General features: G+C 38.0%; 3 protein-coding genes across 7 annotated transcripts; all 3 read left to right on the forward strand.

The window, feature by feature from the left end:
• The first annotated feature begins 79 nt into the window (after positions 1-79).
• LOC133835007 (peroxisomal acyl-coenzyme A oxidase 3) lies at positions 80-6,570 on the forward strand. Its single transcript, XM_062264841.1, has 6 exons — positions 80-333; positions 3,835-3,992; positions 4,059-4,982; positions 5,053-5,178; positions 5,242-5,587; positions 5,649-6,570. The coding sequence occupies exons 2-6, from the start codon at positions 3,858-3,860 to the stop codon at positions 6,203-6,205; spliced, it is 2,088 nt and encodes a 695-aa protein (XP_062120825.1). The 5' UTR covers positions 80-333; positions 3,835-3,857; the 3' UTR covers positions 6,206-6,570.
• Positions 6,571-9,089: 2,519 nt separating this feature from the next.
• On the forward strand, positions 9,090-12,772 carry LOC133848484 (RNA-binding protein FUS). 3 transcript variants are annotated; one of them, XM_062284083.1, is made up of 6 exons: positions 9,090-9,192; positions 10,839-10,948; positions 11,581-11,794; positions 11,886-11,957; positions 12,064-12,325; positions 12,387-12,772. In XM_062284083.1, the coding sequence occupies exons 2-6, from the start codon at positions 10,882-10,884 to the stop codon at positions 12,582-12,584; spliced, it is 813 nt and encodes a 270-aa protein (XP_062140067.1). In that variant the 5' UTR covers positions 9,090-9,192; positions 10,839-10,881; the 3' UTR covers positions 12,585-12,772. The 3 variants fall into 3 exon arrangements, with proteins under 3 accessions (XP_062140067.1, XP_062140074.1, XP_062140082.1); XM_062284090.1 differs by lacking the exon at positions 9,090-9,192 and adding an exon at positions 9,492-9,510; XM_062284098.1 differs by lacking the exons at positions 9,090-9,192; positions 11,886-11,957.
• Positions 12,773-15,238: 2,466 nt separating this feature from the next.
• On the forward strand, positions 15,239-18,739 carry LOC133841913 (ATP-dependent RNA helicase glh-2-like). Of its 3 annotated transcripts, XM_062274762.1 has the most exons (5): positions 15,240-15,372; positions 15,715-15,727; positions 15,816-15,842; positions 16,935-18,402; positions 18,462-18,739. In XM_062274762.1, exons 1-5 carry the CDS (start codon positions 15,324-15,326, stop codon positions 18,612-18,614), a joined length of 1,710 nt encoding a protein of 569 aa, XP_062130746.1. In that variant the 5' UTR covers positions 15,240-15,323; the 3' UTR covers positions 18,615-18,739. The 3 variants fall into 3 exon arrangements, with proteins under 3 accessions (XP_062130754.1, XP_062130746.1, XP_062130760.1); XM_062274770.1 differs by lacking the exon at positions 15,816-15,842 and having other exon boundaries at positions 15,239-15,372; XM_062274776.1 differs by lacking the exons at positions 15,715-15,727; positions 15,816-15,842 and having other exon boundaries at positions 15,240-15,392; positions 16,942-18,402.
• The last annotated feature ends 2,957 nt before the right edge of the window (positions 18,740-21,696 follow it).

Consider the following 21,696-nt stretch of genomic DNA (forward strand, 5'->3'; position numbering starts at 1 on the left):
GAACTGCTCCCTATGAACGTTGTAGGGCTCACAGTGGGAACGTTTGTTATGAATCAGTCAGCGTCAGTTTAGCTTCGCTCATTCACTTTTCATCCGTTGGCGGTGTCGGTTGAGTCGTCGGTCCAGTTAGTCGCGTGGTGGCCGGTTGCTGATTTGCTGTATTTTCGATCAGGGTTTGCCTGCCTAATTAATTTGCGTGCACAGCCGGCACAAATTGTCGTAAATAAAGTGTGCGCACTTGCTTTATGTGCTAAGCCCAGCAAATTGTGTCAAGTCAATAAGGCACCTTGAAGTAAAGAAGCAGCAAACGGAGTCATCTAGGAAGCGCTACAGGTTGGTGAGCAAAATACACAAACACGCATACAACAATAAATATGCACATATAGGCAGCACATGCATACTACATACAGATGGAACAAGCGTATTATTCGAATTCATTTGACTCTCTTTCGCGTGCAATAACAATACCAACAAAGTTCTGAAATGTTTTGGTCAACTGTTGTTATGGTGATGTAATATGAGATTCCACTCAAGTCCTTATAAAAAACAAACGCGAAATGTTGAGAGTGTCACAGGGTGTACTAAGCTATGCTATGCGTGCGAGTCATGATATCATGAGCTCGAGTCAGACTCACCATATTCACACTCAGACCACGAGTCAGACACGCCACCCGCATATATGCAGTCACTCTCACTCTCTCGCATTGCTGAGAGCGAAACAGTAGTGTAGAGAGAGAGTAGCGGTAAGCAAAACACAATTAGGTTTATTGTTGCCGCAAACACACATGCAAACACTCACAAACACATATACACTCATGTGTACACAGTTTCGAATCAATTGCCCGCCGTCAGATTGTCAAACTGTCTGTCAATGTGTCGAGTTTGTAAATAAAAGTGAAATTAACAACTGCAGCTATTATTATTTGATTAAAAATGAATTCCTACGAGGGAATTTAATTCAACTCCATTGTAAGCTGGTCTAAAACGATGCATTTAAATACACATACATACGTATGCATGCATGTATGTTTGCACTTTTATATACATATATATTATATGCATGTGATGTAAGTATGTATTGGTTGGAAATTCAAGGTTACTACAGGTGTATCAACAAATTGGTACATTTGTAAAGTACACACAAATTTACGCTAATGGTTGGAGATTGCATTTAATGTGGGGCAATTTGTTATTGTTATTGCATGCCCATCGACTGTAAATGCGTTTTGATATATTTGTTTTTGATGGAGACAAATTGAGGCGCCAGAATATTTTATCAGCAGTTTGTCAGCAGCATGTACAGTTTAGGGGCCACTAGGGCGACATCTGTTGAGACAGTGGCTGTCCAACTAATGCTACATTTACCTTGCTTATCGGCTATGTCAACAGTGATTCAATTGACGCTATTTCTGTTTCGCCGTGTGACACAGTGGCTCAGAATACTTCCTATACCCTATAATTAAATATGTAGCTACATATCAGATAATGCTATAATGAATGTATAATTGACAATTTCGATCGAAGTTCACACTTTTGAATTTTATGAAGTTAGACTTTAAGTTTCTATAAAGTGAATTATTATGTTATTTTTTGGTACTGGTTTACTAAACAAGAAATCTATTGATTTTATTTTTAGCTATCACCATTTTTATTTATATAGTGAATTTTAATTTGTTATAATTTGTAATTTGTCTACTGTACATTCGAGTACTTGTGATTGGTTTATCACAAGTACTTAATAATTTTAATTGAATCGTTTTTGATTTGATGATTTCATTGCGGGCTCTTAACTTATCAGAAGATCGAATTTCGATTTCAGTTAATTGCAGATAAGATATCGAGCAATATATTAAGGAATCAAAGGTTCTGCGAATTTTTAAGACATAATATCTCAATTCAATTCGACGATTGCTAAGCGGATATGGAAGAGGAAATGTGATATCGCATTATAGAAATGGTTTATCATAATTTTATAGGGATGTGCGCCCGCCCGGGTAATGATTACTAGACTTTGGCTTATTTATTATCAATTATTTTTTTTTATCAATTTAAACCAAACTTTATTTTTAGACACATGTTTGAATGGAACGAAATGTACGAATCTTAGTAGTTATAAAAATATGCAATATCTGAAGTCTATTCATCGAAGAGGTCAATGTGCACCAGGGTATTACGCAGTCGATATGGATTGTTCATAAATTTAATTGGTTGTATGACGACTACGCACGCCCACATTTTCGTATGCATACTCGAGTAGTTTTCAAACCTCTCCACGAGACGAGAGAATAAAAATACAAATATATGTGTGTATATACTTCTATGTATATAGAAGTAATGTGCTTGGGGAAGCACATTGTTGTTTTAGGCAATTGGCCTTGCTTGATAAGTCTCATCTAAGCACACACACTGGTCTGGAATACTCGTATGCTTAGACATTATGATTGCTCTTGTTCTTTTCAATTTTAATGGGTGTAAGCAAACAGTAAAAATACAACTAAAACTTAAATATAGTTCAGACATGCTCAGATGTACCCGCTCTACTAGAGAGAGCAAGCGAGAGGTGCTAATTAACCGCTTTACTTCATGAAGAAAACGATTTTATTAGCTGGCTCTCGCAAGTTGCCCTTGTGACAAATGTTTCCTAAAGCTCGTCAGTTTATCATGGGGACTGAGAGGTGATGACAACTCTGTGTTAATTGCAACTAAATTGTTTCTGATATATGCGGAATTCATCAGAAGCTCCATAGATCTTCTTCTACCAAATTACATGTTACTTGCACAGTGGGAAAAAGTTGTTTATCTAATTATTGTCCACTACATAGTCAGTAGAGTGAAAATATAGATCATAGATAATTATGAAACTCATTCTGCTTAGCCGAGCTCGTTTAATTGTTGTCACAACTAATTTAAACTTTTAGGTAAATACTTTAATCTCTGATCTTTTTAAATGGTATTATACAAACTATTTTGAGAAATGGAGATCCACCAACAAAACTTACTCAAAATTCAAGTGGGTCTAATGTTCATGACCGATAAGTGAACTTTATGATAAGTACTTGTATTATTCAATTGCCTTAATTAGTTTGCGCCTTACGATTTGTCAAAATCTAAATTATATAAGATTAAAATCTTCAGACTATTCAAAGGCAATTTAGGAGTCTTTCTGGATAAATTTTATCGAATATTTGAGAATATTCGACGTGTGCTTATCTATAATATAATGAATTTGCACTTAGCTCACACTATAGTTAAAGACTAACGGTTGGGTCCAAGTTCAAAATTGTTGCAGTCTCATTGTCCTTGTGAGCATTTCAGCTCTTATCGAAATTTTTGAATATGGTGGAATGTGATTTATTAGATTAATCAGAGCAATGCAAAATTTATTTTGGTATAGAAATTTTTCAATAATGTTTCTTAGTTTCGTTTGTATCAATCATTTTAAGCCAGGAAATATTCTAAAGATGTATTGAATGTTAATCGACGAACAGTGCTTCACAAACTGCTACCAGACATTGTAACATACTCTGTTAAACTTGGACTGTCTTAGCAGTTCATAGTGCATCTACAACTGTGGTTGACAGCTACTTAGCTTCGTAACAGTTGCTCTAAAACCACAATGTGCTTGTAAATCAGTCAAATGGTTGATAACTTTTAACTGTTTACCGACTTTTGCCTAATGACGTAGCTACAATTACTATGGCTTCATATACTTGTGGATAGCGTACTGAAGTGTCCCACTTCAGTAAAATGAAAACCGAGTGCAAGTCATATTAATCAGTGCACTGCGTTCACAAGAATAAGCAACACAGCTCACCAAAGGTGTCGTCTTTTCAGTAAATTAACACACATACATTAAAATGGACAAAGTGGACACGAGTTTTATTCCCGATCTGCCAGTCAGTGGCCCACTTTCAGTTTACCGCAAACGTGCAAATTTTGACTGGAAGCGCTTGCGTTTGATATTCGAAAAGGAGCAAGGACTGCGCATAAAGGTAAGTTGCACAGTTTTATGCAGACTGCAAATAGCTGACTAACTATAAATGTTTGCTTCTTTATAGTATAAAGTATGGCGCCGCCTGGAGAATGATCCACTCTTTGCGCATGCCTCCCGCACTCTGCCCATGGACGAACAGAAGCGTCTCGCTGCCATGCAGGTGAACAAGATGAAGCAACTGGAGCTGGTGCCCAAGGAGATTGAGAGCCTCAGCTTCTCGGCCAAGACCAAGTACTTGATGTTTATCAATGAGGCCTTGGCCAGCTACTCCGCCAGTCTCTCCGTGAAGATTGCCCTCGGGGTGGGTCTGTTTAACAATGCGATACGAGCCATGGGCACGGAGAAGCACACCAAGTACATTGAGGCAGCCTGGAATCGAGAGATCATCACCTGCCTGGCCGTAACGGAGTTGTCGCACGGAAGCAATACGAAACGCATTCGCACCACAGCCACCTATGATCCAAGTACTCAGGAGTTTGTGGTCAACACACCGGACTTTGAGGCGGCCAAATGCTGGGTGGGCAATCTGGGTAAAATGGCCACTGTGGCCATGACATTTGCCAATCTCATCACAGCCGATGGCGAGAATCATGGCTTACACGGCTTCCTCATCCCCATACGTGATCCGAAGACACTGCTTTCGTATCCGGGAGTGCTCGTTGGTGACATTGGCGAGAAGTGCGGTCTGAATGGTATCGACAACGGTTTTGTGGTATTCACCAACTATCGCATACCACGCGACAATCTATTGAATCGCACTGGCAACGTCACACCCGAGGGCGTCTACGAGAGCGTCTTCGCGGAACCCGGCAAGGCTCTGGGCGCTGCCTTGGAGAGTTTCTCTGCCGGCCGCATTGGCATCATGCAGGAGTCGGCCAACACGCTCTGTTCTGCTGCTGTGATTGCTGTTCGCTATGCGGCTGTGCGCAAACAGTTTGGCCCAGAGCGTCAGGGCGAAGAGATGGCCATAATCGAGTATCAGCTGCATGTGAGTGGGAGTGAGAAACAAAACGTAACGTACTCTGTTGCTTTATTGATTACTTTTACTATTCCAACAGCAATATCGCATCTTTCCCTATCTGGCTGCCGCTTGTGTGCAGAAGATTGCGGTCGAGGAGCTGACCAACACTTATCTGGAGATCATTGCCCGCTCCCAGGCCGATGCCAATGGATTTGATGTGTTGGTAAGTGGAGCAGGTACCCCCACTTGAGCTGTCTCCTTACTCATTCACTCTTTCGCATTGCAGACTCAGAATGCGGCAGAGATTCACGCCATCATCTCGGCGTCGAAGCCGCACATCACGTGGTCTGCAAGGGATGCCATCCAGGAGGCACGTGAGGCTTGTGGCGGTCATGGTTATCTGCGTGCGGCCAAGCTAGGTCAAATGCGCACCGACCACGATCCCCTGTGCACCTATGAGGGTGACAACAATGTGCTGGGCCAGCAGGCATCTAATTGGCTGCTGCGTCAGTGGAGCGCCAAGGAATTGGAGACGCCAATTGGCAGCATCAAGTTCCTGGAACAGCGTCAAAAGCTGCTCAAGCTGCAGTACGAGCAACTGGTGCAGAAGACTTCAATCGACAGTTTCGAGTGTAAGTGAATCGCCTGTCAATGCCAGCATTGACTCAACAACTAATTGGGATTTGCTTGCAGTTGCTTTGACCTGCTACGAATGGCTTTTGTGTCATCTTATGGCTCATACGAGTGCCCACATCGAGGCGCAGTTGGCAGCTGGCGTCCATCGCTTTGAGGCACGCAACAACTCGCAGGTGGCGGGAGCCAAAGAACTCTCCTTGGCCTATGCCGAGTACTTTGCACTCAACCGGTTTGTGGGACATGTGCGTCAATTGAGTGTGGCGCAACCTTATGCCCGGGTGCTGCGTCTTCTATATGATGTCTATGCCATGTGGCTGCTGGAGAAGCACATGACCACCTTCTATGTGGGTGGATTTGCTGTGGGTGCGGCCTTTTCAACGGCAGTGCAGCAGCGTCTGCTGCAGAGCTGCGCCCGTCTAAAGGATGTGGCTGTGAGTGTCGCGGACGCCATTGCGCCACCTGACTTTGCCCTCAACTCGGTCATCGCACGCGCCGACGGATTGCTCTACGAGAACTTGCAGAACGAATTTATGACCAATGCTGGCGCATTCCAGAGGCCGGAGTGGTGGCGTGATGTCATCATTCCACAGCCCCAGGAGAAATCTAAACTGTAATAAGCAAACTGAATGAAGCAAAGAAAAGTGCCTGGGGAGATATCTGGGATCGGCACCCAACTCCCAGTAATCGTATTAATTGTTATACACTTCATATCACATCAGGTATTAACAGATTATTCGATACAGTTATCGATAGTATGTTGACTATATTGTTATGTGTATCCACCTACTAAGGACTAACGTTTCTAAACATGCAATGACAGTTCAACGATAGTATCAATATTTATAGCACTGTCATATTTGAGCATTACCCTTTTGTTATCTCTAAGCAATTGAGAAAATGTTAAACATTCAATTTTTAAAATGTTCGATATTGTACTTTGTAGCACTGAATATTAAATCGATATTATCGATCCCTTCAACTTTATCTATTCAGGTTCATTTGGAATTTGAATTTTTTTTGTTCCTTAGTATGAAATCAAGACTATATTTCAAATAAAATGTATTAAACAATGTATTTAATATATGTTATCTTAAGAAAGTTATACTATACAAGAAAATGTTGTGCACATAAATATACATACATAAATATATTTTATACACCTCATCAATTATATATTTGCTTTTCTTTTGTAAGCTTCCATAATTCATAGGTAATTGTGCCCAGCAACCATTTGTGTATTCACATTTGTAAAAATCTCTAAAAAATAGTATTAGTGTTTGCGTTGTTGTATCAAAAATATAATAACTATACGTAAAAATCCTGATTCAGAATCAATCTTAAAAAAAGCAAAAAATTATGGTATTTATGTGTTTGCATTTTGAACAATAGTAATTTATTTTTACGGATGGAATATGTATATAAGACGACCACAATATACATATGTATTTAAATGTGAAATTTAGTGCATTTATGTATTTACCAAAACATGCACCTTACATCTGAAAGTATTCAAGAAAGGGCTTCGCAAAAGCTTCAAGCCCGAACATTACCAGTTTGTGATTGGGTTTTTATACCCTCTACCCATAGAGTGGAATTTAGAATTTTTGTCCCTGCAGAAAATGTATGCAACAGTCATAAGGAGGTATTTCCAACGATATAAACTAAATATGGATATTTCTCTGGCGAAAATATCACGAGACTAAAGTGAAGAAAACATATACCAAAACATTTTTTTTATCTTGAACAATGATGATTCTTATAGCTTTTGATTAGCACTTTAATTAGAGCTAATAATAATTTTGAAACTACTTTTCTGTACTCAAACCAAAAAATAAAGAATTTATATACTAGTTTAACTTAAAACAGAAAAAGTTTCAAAAGTCAATCTTAGCTACAGTGCTAATCCAGAGTTAGAAGAATAACCTCAACTTATTTTTATACCCGCTCCCATAGGGTAGAAGGGTATTATGTCGGCAGTAAATGTATGTAACAGGTAGAAGGAGACATCTGTGGCCCCATAAGGTATATATATTCTTGATCAGCATCAATAGCCGAGACGATCTAGTCATGTCCGTCTGTCCGTCTGGATCTCAGAGACTATAAAAGATAGAGCTATAACAAATACATTTGTTATGTTTGCACGCAGATCAAGTTTGTTTCAAATGTTTGCCACGCTCTCTTCCGCCCCCGCAAATTGACAAAAACCGAATAACAGGCGCAATTTTGAAGCTAGAGATGCTGGCATATACAATAATGACTATAGTCTTCGTGATTTCTGAAAATTTGGTTAGTTGCTTTGGCTGTCAATCTGGTATGTTTTGCACTCTATAGTATATACTGGGTGTAGTACCATATGAATACACCGAATATACGTTTTAGTATATTTTTGCTATATTCCGTAATTAATTTAGTATATTTAAAAAAAAATACCGCAATATTTTGCTTTTATTCAAAATGGGTAGCGGTCTCTCAGTCGAGCACACTCGACTGTAGCTTTGCTACTTGTTTAAATTGTTGAAATTATGTCACACGCGACAAATTTCGTCAGAGAATTATCCTAATATTCTTTTTCACCGTCGTCAGCTGAAACGATATAGTCTTGTCCGTCTGTCCGTATGAACACATACATACATCTCAGAGACTATAAGAGATAGAGATATAATATTTTGTAAAGCACATTTTTGCCTCCCACTTCTGCCTCCATAAGTTCTGGTATTTAAGAAATTATTTTGGATGGAAAGAAACGCCTACTTACTACGGGGCTTAGTTGCCTTGGCTGATAATCTGGTATATTTCGTACTCTGTGGTAGATTTTGAATGTATCAATATACCAATAAAGCCTATTTAAGTATTTTGTAGTATATCAAGTAGGTATATTTTAATATTAGTACCGCATTGTTTTGCTTTTATTCCAAATGGGTAGAGGATATCTCACAGTCGAGCACACTCGACTGTAGCTTTCTTAGTTGCTTTCAAATTGTTTCCTTTTGGCCTACCGTTTGAGCTGTGTTCAGTGAGTTTATATAATCTAGATTCATAATTAAGTTAATCAGACCAATAAATCTTAGATGTCGATCAAATAATTAAGATCTCTATCACTCTGTTATAAATTAATCTAAAAGTCAATCATGATAAAGTGATGTAAATGTTGCTGATTAACTTGATGGGCTTAGAATGGGTGAATATTCCGAATTATCGATAGAACTGTGGCTAGAATTGTGAGTGAACCGAGACGATCTTGTCAGCGGGTGACCGAAACAAAAGCTGACTTTTGTTATAATTAGTCAACAAAGCGCTGCTAGCTAACCACAAGCTACACAAACAACAGTTTACAACCAAACAGCAACCACACAACACACTCACAAACACTCGATTTGCATATATATGAATATTCACTATACTCGTATGTACGTACATCTCATATAAATATGTCTATGTGTGGGGAGCTAACCATCATCGAAAAGTGTCTGTCACTGTCAGTAAGTTTAGTACGGGTCTGCTTTGATCTCGGACCACGTTTATAAGAGGACCTGCGATGCCTGTTCTGGCTCAGACGTTGCCAAGTTGTCGCACAGTGAAGACGATCGGTCGAGCTTATAAAGTGAGTGAATGAGTAAATAAAGTCAGAGAGTGTAAGCCAAACGAATAGGGAGAGTGCGAGAGCGAGAGTGAGGCTTAGAATCGTAAAGAGTTTGCCAAACAGTCAAGCATAAATCAAAACACTCGTGAATGAGTCGTCAAGCTCATCGGCACAACAAACCAGTGTGAAAAGATGAGCAGAGATCGGGAGACGCAAGTGAAGAGAGCAAGAGAGAGCGGAAGAGAGAGTTCACTGCCAAGAATATATCAATATTGCTATAACTTTGTTAGTTTTGCAAATTTGAGGCGCAGTTTAATTCCGTTTTTGGCCAGTTCGTGTGTATGTGGATGGAAAAGGGGCAAATGTGAATTGTTTATGTTTTATATGAGTTATATATTAGTGTGCTTATCGGCGGAACGTCAAACATAAGTGTTCCATTAGCATTGAACAAGTGAAAAATCATCAAAATCGTTGTAGATACACAAAACATTTTCATAGTATTTTGGGGGGATTCCGCTAGGCCGCCAAACCCGTGTGAATTTTTGAATTTCGATACATACTCGTATGCTAATTTTATGGATGACGGTATTTTATATTTTGATTCGGTAGAGAGAGTTTGGATTATTTGATATGCACAGTCTAAATCGAAAATTTATTGAATGAGTACAGCCCAAAACAAAGAAAGATTGTTCAAATAAAAAATTCCCCGCAATAAACGAAACTTAAACACAAAGTGAAGTGCAATAATGAAATGCTCAAAGATCTCTCAAGTACGAAATAAGTGGCAAAAAATACAAATATTATCAACGATGAGCAGAGCAAATGACAAAACAAAATGCGCACCAAAATGTTAAATGCTTTAAAGAACAACAAATGTATTAAACTTGTCAGCTCAGAGAGAGGCAAAAAAAAAACTAAAAAAAAGAAGAATAATGATTAAAGAGCAACCAATTAGTAGAACCGGTTTAGAAATCTCTGGACAAAATATTGACAGTATCATATAGAAATCCATTAATTTACATTTCGGGGATTTCCGCTTTGAATTTGGTTAATTTCTTGGCTGCTGCGACTACACAACATTATTTTTTGCCTCAGTCCTACTTCTGGACCGCGCCTACTACATTTGCCAATAATTTTTGCAATCTCATAGTTGAGAAATCGTGTAGTTGCAATTATAATGGGTTAAATTTATGAGCGGCACTTTATGAAATAATTGTGGGTTTCATTCTGAGAGAACGTGATGGGAGGACCATCAGCAGTCTCATCTCCGGTTTAGGGGGATGATCCGCTTTTAAGTGAAAAAATTTGATGCGTTAATATATAATCTTAGGTTGAGTAAGATCTTCTTAATTGATTTGTGATGTGATGGGAATTGAGACAATAAGACAATGCGCGCTTTAGGCTATCAATTTGCATAGTTCCGACATTACTTATTGCAGTTAGCGTTAACCTTACATAAGCTCAAATCATCTAATCACTTTTTAGTATTAGGAGAAGATGAGCTTTACACAATGTTGTAATTTATACATCGTATTCAAGTCAAACCTCTACAACTTGAAACCGGATCGATTACACTTAAATTAAGACCAGTCTCGTTTTGATTCCGATTTAACTTATATTATTTTGTTTTTGGTTTTTAATAAATTATTGTTTTTTTTTTTTTGTAGCAAAAACCAACCGATTTTCGAACGCAAATGCAAATTGTTTAACATGTGGAAATTTTTAATCATTTGTGTCGTAATGAGCGCTTTGAATAATGAAGGTGACGCCGCATCCAGTAAGTACAGGAAGAACCATGACTTTCAAACATTACATAAAAGCTAAACGTGTAGATTATCTTCAAGATCATCGCTATTTAAATATTGTTTAGTTCATTAACCTCCGACTATGACAAATACATTTCTAAAAGAGTATTCGAAATACGCGTTAATCACAAGAAACAGCAATTTTCGAAGATTGAATAAGCTTTCGAAAATTGATAAAGTCGAATTGTTTTATAAAATTTGAATTATAATTGCAGTCATTTTACTTTTTCACTTTGTTGAGTTTTTTAATCTATTTCCTAGTGTAAAGATACTGACAATTTATTCTATTCGCTGATTTACTCAGTCATTTTATAAATCTTATAGCATTTTTTCAAGTTATCATTTAGTAAATCTTTATTCAAAATTTAAAATTGGCAGGACCTGAATTTTATTTTATTTAATTGGTTTACAAAAATCAATATAATGAAACTTGTATCTTTCGATTGACTTTTCAAGTCATAGAAAAATTAAGGTTGCATTTGATACATTTTTTGAATGAAATAAATTACAAAGAAATTTGTTTCAAATTAGTGTCATCATCACTCCATAACTTATTTTTAGACTTAGTTGTGTGGCAATATTAAACTCTTTATATTAATTCCAGGTCGCACTCCAGTTCGTCGTCGCCGAGGCTATGCTGGAAGCTATGCAGGCAGCAGCGCAAGCAGTGATGGAGGAGTAGGTGGTTACGTGGGTGGTTACAATGACTATGATGACTACAACAGTGGATACGCACCACACTTTGGCATTACGGATCCCTATCTATTCCACCAGCAGCTGACTAACCACATTCTGGCCCAGAACTATGCGAACCAACAGTGAGCATTAGGCCACACTCTGCTGGCTCGCTATTTATTATATTCTGTGTAGTTTTAAATGGGTTAATGGTGATGCTATCTATTCTTGTAGAGCTATAACGGGTCTGGCCGCCTCTGGTAATGCTTTTGTGTCAGCGGATGCATCGATAAGCAACGATGACACGTAATTACACTGCTTTCCACTCTGACAATTTCCTACTAACCCGTAATTGAACAAGCCTCTAGAGGAACCAATTTGTTAATCTGTATTTTGTGCACTTGTTTTTCAGTCGTATCCAACAGCAAATTGCCGCCCAGCAGGCCTTCCATGACAACCTAGCCTACCAGAACAGATACCGCGGTGGCTCTAGCGGTGGCTCCAGCGGTGGTTACAGCGGTGCTTCCAGCGGTGGTTACAGTGGTGCCTCTAGCGGCTCTGGCAGCGGTGGCTCCTACAACTCACATCGCTATGCGCCCAGCTATGCCCTTGCCTCTGGCTCCATTGGATCGAATGGACACAGACAGACCGCCTATATCAGTCCTGCCAACCCGGTAAGCTAATGTCCAACAATCCTTGCTAGATAGATTACTCACTCGGAGTTCTTCTCTTCAGGCCTCGCCCAACATTGTCAATCGCTTCGGCTCCAGCTCTAGCTCCAGCTCAAGTGGAGGTGGCGGCGGCGGTGGCGGTTACAAGGGCGTCTCCGTGAGCTCTTTCAGCAGCAGTAATGGCGATGGCACTACTCGACGTGGAGCTCAGACCACCATCAACGATAATGGCAAGGTGACGTCTTACTCTGTGCACTCCTAAAGATGAATTTCTTCGGTGTAATTCGCGAGGAAAATCAGCTCAATTTTATTTTTGGTGTTTAGCATTTTATAAAACTTTACATTTGGAAAGCAGTTAATTAAACTGCATTTGTATGTGTTGAACACAAATATATACATATTATATATATCTATATTTAAATATATACAATCTGCATGACTTTCTCATTTAATGGGTCTTCACTGTACCGGCTTTCGTTTGTGTTAGAAAGTTTCGAAAGCTTCCACTGATAAGTTCGCGAATATGCAAATTTATTTATTTTTGTTTCTCTTTTTTTTTGCCCACTTTAAGCTCATAACCTTGATTTTGGCTGCTATGGGCATTATATTGGGCGATCGACCAGTATAATATACTACGAGTTTTGCAATAGATAGAGAACCGAACAAAGTTTATCAGGCGTCACAGGAAACAGTCTATGTTTAGCTAATTAATTGCATACATTAAAAGCACATTTCAATTCTCAACTTGTATACTGAGCTACATATGTACATAGAGGTATTTAATGCCATAATACTAGGGGAATGATCGGTTAGTTGTTTAAGCGAATCTATTCGATCCCAAAGTAATTCCTGCTAAATAGAAGTGTGCCCAAAAAAACTTATTAGTATATAGAGAAATTAGATAACGAAAAAAATTGAAAGAGATAAACGTAGATTACTCTATTTATAGAATAACTTTAATATAGCAGGTATTATTAAAGTCATAACTTAGTACAATTTTAATAAAGTGAATTACATTAATAATATACATATTTATTTTATATTATATATGGACATTTCAATGAAAAAGTTTGATTGTATGCATACATGTATCATACATTTATATCAATTTATATAAGTAAAACACACAGTAAAAAAACAAGTAAGATAGCTACAGTCGAATGTGCTCGACTGTGATATACCAGCTACCCATTTTGAATAAAAGCAATATACTTTGCTGTATTATTCTCAAAATATATTAAAAATACTAAAAATATGCCGAACGGCATTCAAAATATACCATAGACGGCGCAATATAGCAGATTGTCAGCCAAAGCAACTAAGGACCCTAGTAAGTAGGCGTTTTTGCCCATACAAAAGTATTTCTTTTAACTTCTAGAATTTTTATCTGATCGCAGCTCTAGCTTTAAAATTACGATTGTTATTCGATTTTTTTGATTTGCGGGTGAGGAAAGGGGGCGTGGCAAAAATTTGAAACAAACTTGATCTGCGTGCAAACATAACAAATGCTGACGAACAAAAAATTTTAGCTCTATCTCGTATAGTCTCTGAGATCCAGTGTTTCATACGGACAGACGGACAGGCAAACAGACGGACATGACTAGATCGTCTCGGCTGTTGACGCTGACCAAGAATATATATACTTTATAGGGTCGGAGATGCCTCCTTCTATCTATTGCATACATTTCCTGCCGGCACAAAGTTATAATACCCTTCTATCCTGTGGGTAGCGGGTATAAAAATGTAATATTTTAGAACAGTTTAGTAAGTTATTATCCACTCATTTTTTAACTTCCCATTACGGACAGGGTATTCAGGTTTCGAATTACTCTATAGCATAACAATTTTCATGTTCTAATCATTCAGATTTAGCTCATTAGCATTTAGCGGAAGCAATAAAACAAAAACTTTTGTTTGTAAACATCTTACATTATTTTGATTTTTTATTTACAAATTAACAAACACCGTTGTTCATTCCGGGAAGCTGTGTTCGAAATTCAAATGAAAACGAATGCGCAAAAATATTGCCAAGATTAATTGAAACAGGTTCAAGTGATTCCCAATTGTTAACCCATTAGCTGTCGGCAACTGAAATTAGTTATGATGTGATCAGAAAATGTTTGCTAATGATTTTTAAATATTTGTTCAATTCCTTATAACATAAAACAAAAATCTATTAAATTTATTATTATTTAATTATTATTATCAATTTATTTAAGTATATTTGGAATGAGTATATTTCAAAATGTCTTTATATAGTAGATTCAAATAAAGTTTGTTTGACATGTAGTCGTCTTAAATATTATAAATGTAAACTTTTCATTGCAGGAGTTTATCTATTTTGATAAGTCCCCAAAAAGTATGTTGAGATAACACTAATAAAATGAAATAAAATAATATAGACAATGTTTAATCTCTAGCTATCTGCGAATGATTTGCATTATATGTATGTATGCGATTTTGAATGTGAGCATTTTCAAGTTTAGCTTACTATCAATGGCCTGTACTTGACTATACTATTGCACTATGTATGCTCTTGAGAAATAAATGTACATATGTATGTATGTGTGGCGCACTCGGCGTATACGTATTAAGCAGGCCGTACTGTACATGGCAACGATGTGTGAGTACTCCAAGGTTTCGACACGAAAACAATTCCCATATATATTTATATATTTATGCTTATACATACATATACATTCATACGTATGTATACTTTATATAGATTACTTTCATCATTGATAGAAATAAATATTGTTAAAAATTTCTGCACCAATTCCTAGTTGAATAAATAGCTGACATTATCTGCTGTGCCCAATGGCATCATTCTAGGTCAAGAAGCAATCAGTTCAAGTCCGAACAGAACTCTCCGCTGTTATCAATAAACGTCTGGGTTTTTAAAGCGCGTTCCAATCGATCCAATTCATTAGTTCAATTTCAAGCGCGAGTCTCAAACGGTTTTACGCAAGAAAAGTAGAAAATATTTTATAGAATATTCAAAATGAAATCAATATTGGTGTTGGCTCTATGCCTGGGTGTCGCCTGCGCAGGTAAAGAACCCTCGGGATTCCTTTAAAATCCCCAAAAATAAAAAAAACGAAAGTGCAATCTAAATGTGAAAATGCTGCCACATTATCTCAATGCTGTTTCAATCCTGCTGACGTTTACAATACCGTGACATAATTGCATAATGCTAATTTCCCGGAATAGTACTGATAACACGTTAAGCCCTGTTTTGTTGTACTTTCCTGAATGAACTATTTACACAACGCAAATTGTGCAATGCACTTTTTATTGGACACGTGTCCGATGAAACATCAGCATAAACAAACTAAATAACAATCCTAATCAATTCGAAATTTAATATATGCATTTTTTCCTCTCTCTTTCAGATTTTCACAGCAGGTAAGTTAAGAAATTTGTAATATACTCTGGCCGTAGTTTGACGATCTTTATTCGTTTCTTATATATTGTGTCGGTGTTTGTCGAGTAGACAGAAACGTGATGATTTTCATAGTCGGTAAGTGCCGTGCGGCAATATTGAAGAGATCATTTTGTATTAAACGAAATCGAAATTTCCAATTGGCAACATGGTACAAACCCACTAAATCATTTTACAAAATTCAATTAAATTCGACGTAATGAGAAGAGTATACAAGTAATGTTATGCAACAGTGCTTCATATGTATTCAAAATTTCGGTTTCTACCAACAAAAATATGAGAGACAATTTAACTCTTAGTTATTTCTTAATTTCCCGTATAATTTAGATAAATTTTGAGGCAGTAATATTTCAGAGAGCAGTAACTTATAGATTAAATAATCCCTATATTCGACAGTAATTATAACTAATTTAACTGACTTATTTACGTATGTGCAATTTTTGGGCAAAAAAATAAAAATTATCATTATTTGATAATTTATGTTTTAATGGTCAAAGCTAAAAATTATTGCCCAAGGCAAACCATAAAAAAATAAATATAAAAAATAAAAATCCGAAAACTAATGAAATTCATCGAAGACCATATTTAGCATATCGATGAAGTACTATTTTCACCCTATGTGTCGTGGGTTTAAATATAGTGATCACTAATCAGACTCTAAATGAACTAGTGTCCGCTTGTCAGAAATTATATATGGGTAATTCTCTGTCATAAATTAAAACAATTTTAAAAATAAGTGAAGTTTAGATTAGTACTATATTTAGAGTTAAGATTCATTTTAGGAACTTGTAAAAAAATATAAATTCGTTCAAATTTTGGTTTGCGTACGAATTTGTTTATCTTTGCAATTATTAGAACAGAAAACAAAACGGAGCAAAAATTCTAAGACCATTCTTAGCTCTAATTAAAGTGGTAAGTGGAGCTGTAAGGATAACCTTTGTTATTTTTAAAATTGTTTCAGTTTATGTTTTTTTTTTTTTCACTGTAAAGATGGTCGCCCGAGACAAATACGTCAGAGATTTACTCATATATAATAATTGCCAGCGACATCATTCAATAGCATTTCACTGTTAGATTCTTTGCACTGTTGTATAATGAAGGTTGCATACTCTTCAAAATAAAAGTTGCGAATGTCCATTACTTATGTATGTATATTCCCCAACTCTTTAGCCACTACGCTGCCCATCAGGAGGCAATCGATACTGCCCGCCGCAACGCCTACGACTCCAGTGGCTATGGAGCTAGTGGCTCAAACAGCTTTGGAGCTGGCGGTACCGCTGAGCTGTCGCTTGGCGGCGGCGTTGGTGGCTCGTCGCTAGGCAACTTGGAGAGCTCCTACGATTCCGTGGGTGCCGTCGAGGGAGTGGAGAGCAGCGGCAGCAGCTTGGGCGGTGGTTCTGCCTTTGGATCCAACAATGCTGCCTCATTTGGTGCCAACAGCGGTGCTGGATTCGGGGCTAGCAATCAGGCTGCCTTTGGTGCCAACAACGCGGCTTCCTTTGGCTCCAACAGCGCCTTCTCCTCCAACTCTGCCTTCCAGACCAGCCACAGTGCCAACTTCAATGCAGCCAGCTCGCACAACGTGGGCAGCAACGTAGAGTTCGCTGACGCCAACAATGCCGGCACTGAGGTCAACTTCGGAGGGGCCAATACCAACACTGTCAACTCGGATTCGCTGCTCGCCAGCAATGTACAGGCACCGGTGGCCCTCACTTTGCCCTCATCCAGCGGCAACAATGTGGAGTACTTGCACCACGAGCGCGTTGTCTCCAGTGCACCCCAACAGATTGTGTACACCGTGCCCGGTGGCTCGCAGCAGTACGTGCAACATGTAGAGCGCGTTGTAGAGCAGAAGCAGCCTTCGGTGCAGTACGTTCAGGTGGCGCAGCCTTCCGGCACCTCTGAGCATTACTATCAGCGCAAGGTCACAACCACCTCATCGACTCCCCAGATCGTGCAGCAGCCATCGGCCAGCTACACCTATGGCTCCAACACTGGTTCCAGCTTTGGTTCCAATGCTGCCTCCACCTTTGGCTCCAATGCTGCCTCCGCTTTTGGCACCAACTCTGCCTTCAAGGTCAACCAGGGCTTCGGAACCAACTTTGGCAGCAACTTCGGTCAACGCTCAGGTGCTCAGACCCAGTGGACTTCGGGTCAAAATACTGGTGTCAACTTTGGCAGCGGTAGCTCTCAGCTGCATCAGTTGATCAACCAGGCTCAACTGACAGCCAGGCAACAGGCTGCTAGTGGCAGCTCCCATAGCAGTGGAGCCGGTCTGGCCAGCGCCAACCAGCTGCAGGTTGGTGGCTCCAACGGCTTCAACTCCAACTACGGCTTCAACTCGGGCAGCTCCCTGAACTCCGCCAGCTCTTTGAACTCCGCCAGCTCCTTGAACTCCGCCAGCTCTCTGAATGCCGCCAGCGGTCTTAATGCGGGCGCCAGCGGCTCACTTTTGAGCGGTTCTTTGCTCAGCGGCTCCCTTCTGGGTGGTGCCTCCCTCAACAGCCAGAACAACTTGGGTCTCAATGCGGGACAGCAACTGTCCGGCTCCGGCAACTTTGGCGGCGCCGGCGGTGCGGGCAGTGGTTACCAGACCAAGCAGTGGGAGAAGCAATCCAAGTGGTCTTCCCAGTCTGAGGTAGATTCGTGAATTCTAAGCCTATGCCATATTTAATTTGTTCTTTGGAATCTTTATAGTTTGGCTCCGATGGCCATGTGAAGAACTACAAGGATCTGGCCACTGGCGAGAGCGAGAACTACAACCTCAACGGCAAGCAGTTCGGATACAACGCAGCCACCGCGTCCGTCGATGACAACGGTAGGACGAGCACCTACAGTGTGCATTCGTAAGGTGCAACCTGCCAACAGCCAACATTGTCCCCTGCCACAACTTTCACAGTAGTATCTAGTTTCAAACCCTCCGCATTGTAGACGGTTCAACAAAATGCCAAACAATAAAATGAGTATCGAAGATATTTTTCTCTGTTCACTTCTAATTTTGAATATGACTTGTCCAGAAAGTACGTCTTAAAATACTTCAAAGAAACGATCAGAAATATGGATTATTTTCCTTAGCTTTCAGAGTGGATCACCGCAACCAGAACGTGGTGATGAAATTAGTTCTGTGTATGGCGATCAAAAACCACTGCATTTTTCGGGTCAGTTACGGGATAGAAACGAATGATAAAAACACAGTAGGATAAAATCTTGGAAGTTATTCCAGAAATAATTTTATATTTTTAGATGATAATTTATGTTAGTATGTTGATCTCTATACGAGACTCAAATTTTTTTTTAACAAACTTGATCAGTGTGCTACTTAAGAAAGTGCTGTGAAAAAATTATATAATTCGTATACAATTTTAATTATAAGTATTTAAAAGCATAGCACCAAAAAAAAACATACTGACCGTATAAACATGGAATATTCTATCCCGTTTTCACAATCCATTTTCTTAGAGTATATACAAAATTCTGTTAACGACTTCAAGGAAAAAATAGAATTTTACATTTTTAATAACTCATTTTATTAATTATTGAATGGTTCGTACTATATTTTATAAGATAAGGTCTAAGAAACAAGATTTAGATAAAACTGTTTTAAATAATGTAACAAGTAATCCATCTTTCTTTAGTGTCAATACACATTCTACGACCGGTTGAAATTTCAACAAATGCTGTGGCTGACATTTTTCTATATACAGATCGTATATTGAAAGCAGTATAAGCACAAATAAGAGGAATATTTGAACTCTAGATAAAGTATTTGAACCGTGGCTTTTCATCGTGGTATTACGCATTGTTCGATAAAAAGATTTTTTTAATGCTGGTTAAGGAGAATGGTAGAGTCCCTCGCAGTCTTCAAGATAGTCGTATTGGCTTATGGCTTGTTCGTTTTTTAGGTATCTTAAATTAGATTGTTGATGACGTTGCCTTTAATTCAGACTTATATTCCGCACTCTAGGAATGTTCTGCACTCTCCGAAAGTCAGTTTATTTGTGAAATCTAGAGGTGCATATACCATGAATACATACGATTTTATATATATGTACATACATATGTACAAATGCAGCTCTGTTCATGAGGGAGCGGAAAATTTCCTATTACTGGGAATATTCGGGTTGTTCATTTCAATAGTGTATAAATATAAAGTTTTCTTAGTTGTGATAAGTTCTTATGAGTTTTTATAATTTTCTTATATTACTCATAGAACAAGTTTCGATACATATTTTCAGTCGGTAACGCTTTACAACTCACTAACTTGAAATCCAACTCAATTAAATCTTGAACGGCGGATCACGGAATTATGATTTTTGAAATGTATGTAACAGGCAGATGAAGTTACAATTTATATACCCAGTATACATATGGTGTATGGTGGAAACTTGTTTCCTGAACAAATGTGCGTTTCGGGCTGAAGGAGGCATCCGACCTTATAAAGTAAATAGTCTTGATCAGTGTTAACAGGCAATACTGTCTGTTTGTCTTTCTCTCCTTACGTTTCTATGAACACCTTTATATGTAGGAGATATGGTAGAACACACATAGAGATTTATATATGCACATACATATTTATATATATTTTCTTCATCTTAGGTTTCAAATTAAATGCAAGTGTTAATCGAGATTTTAATTTTGACAGAAGGAAATTTTCAAATGAAACAATTAGTTCAATAAACTGTAAAAGTTCTAAAAACAATAATATTAATAGACAGATGAAAATGCATAATGTATAATTTTTATAATCAAATACAATTGCATATTTATTATTATTTAGCCAGCTATCTGGGTGGGTATCCCAGATGATTCATAGCAAATTCACCTTCCACCTTGTAGGCTTACAAAAACAGCAAATTATAAAACAATACAAATGAAATCTTAAGAACTATCCAGTTAATCAGAATTTCTATTTTTTTTTAATAAATGGTTCAAGTTGTAGCGATTTGCCAAAAATACTTTATATGTCATAGGCGCAACTAAAATAAGTAAGAGAAATATTTCACTGGTAGAACCCATTGTTGAAAGTAGTATTTATTTCCCAGTTAAAAAGTTTTTTCGCTGGCGGTGCTCGCTGCCTAGTTTGTTGTCCAATTGAATTTCTGGATACTGGAAAAGGCGAAGACTACGGTTCCACGTGGTATTCGGGATACTCTTATCGGGTTATCGCGAGTCTGTATTTTCGGATTGAAACTTGTGTTGTTGACTCTTAGAAGGGCACTTTGTTTGTGAGATCTTGAAAGTATACAGCTTTGTACAATAGCTTAACATTTGTGCCCTCAGTAAATACGACTCATTTACTTTACTAATAACTTTTTTATGCGAACCCAAAGTCAGTATTTGCAAACATGTACTCACACTTGCACGCCACTGTATATATATTTTTTTGTGTTTATTCTTTGAATATTTATTAACAAAATCTTATACAAAATATACCAAAAAAATTAATTGGTTTATTTACGAAATAAAAAACAAAAAAAACTCGCATGTACTCAGTAATGCTCATTTTGAACACTTTTCAACAAACGTTTTTTTTTTTAAACTTGGTCCAAAGATCAATATTTGTAATTGTGATGTTTATTCATTCTGGTATATTTTCTACCAAATTTGGTATTATTATACCCGCTACCCATAGGGTAGAAGGGTATTATAAATTTGTGCCGGCAGGAAATGTATGTAACAGGTGGAAGGAGGCATCTCCGACCCTATAAAGTATATGTATTCTTGATCATCGTCAACAGCCGAGACGATATAGCCATGTCCGTCTGTCCGTCTGTGTGTCTGTCCGTCCGTCTGTATGAAACACTGGATCTCAGAGACTATTAGAGATAGAGCTATAATTATTTTTATTATTATCGACAGCATTTGTTATGTTTGCACGCAGATCAAACTTGTTTCAAATTTTTGCCACGCCCACTTCCGCCCCCACAATTAA

This window comes from Drosophila sulfurigaster, chromosome 2L (genome assembly GCF_023558435.1).
Source record: "Drosophila sulfurigaster albostrigata strain 15112-1811.04 chromosome 2L, ASM2355843v2, whole genome shotgun sequence".
Lineage (NCBI taxonomy): Eukaryota > Metazoa > Arthropoda > Insecta > Diptera > Drosophilidae > Drosophila > Drosophila sulfurigaster.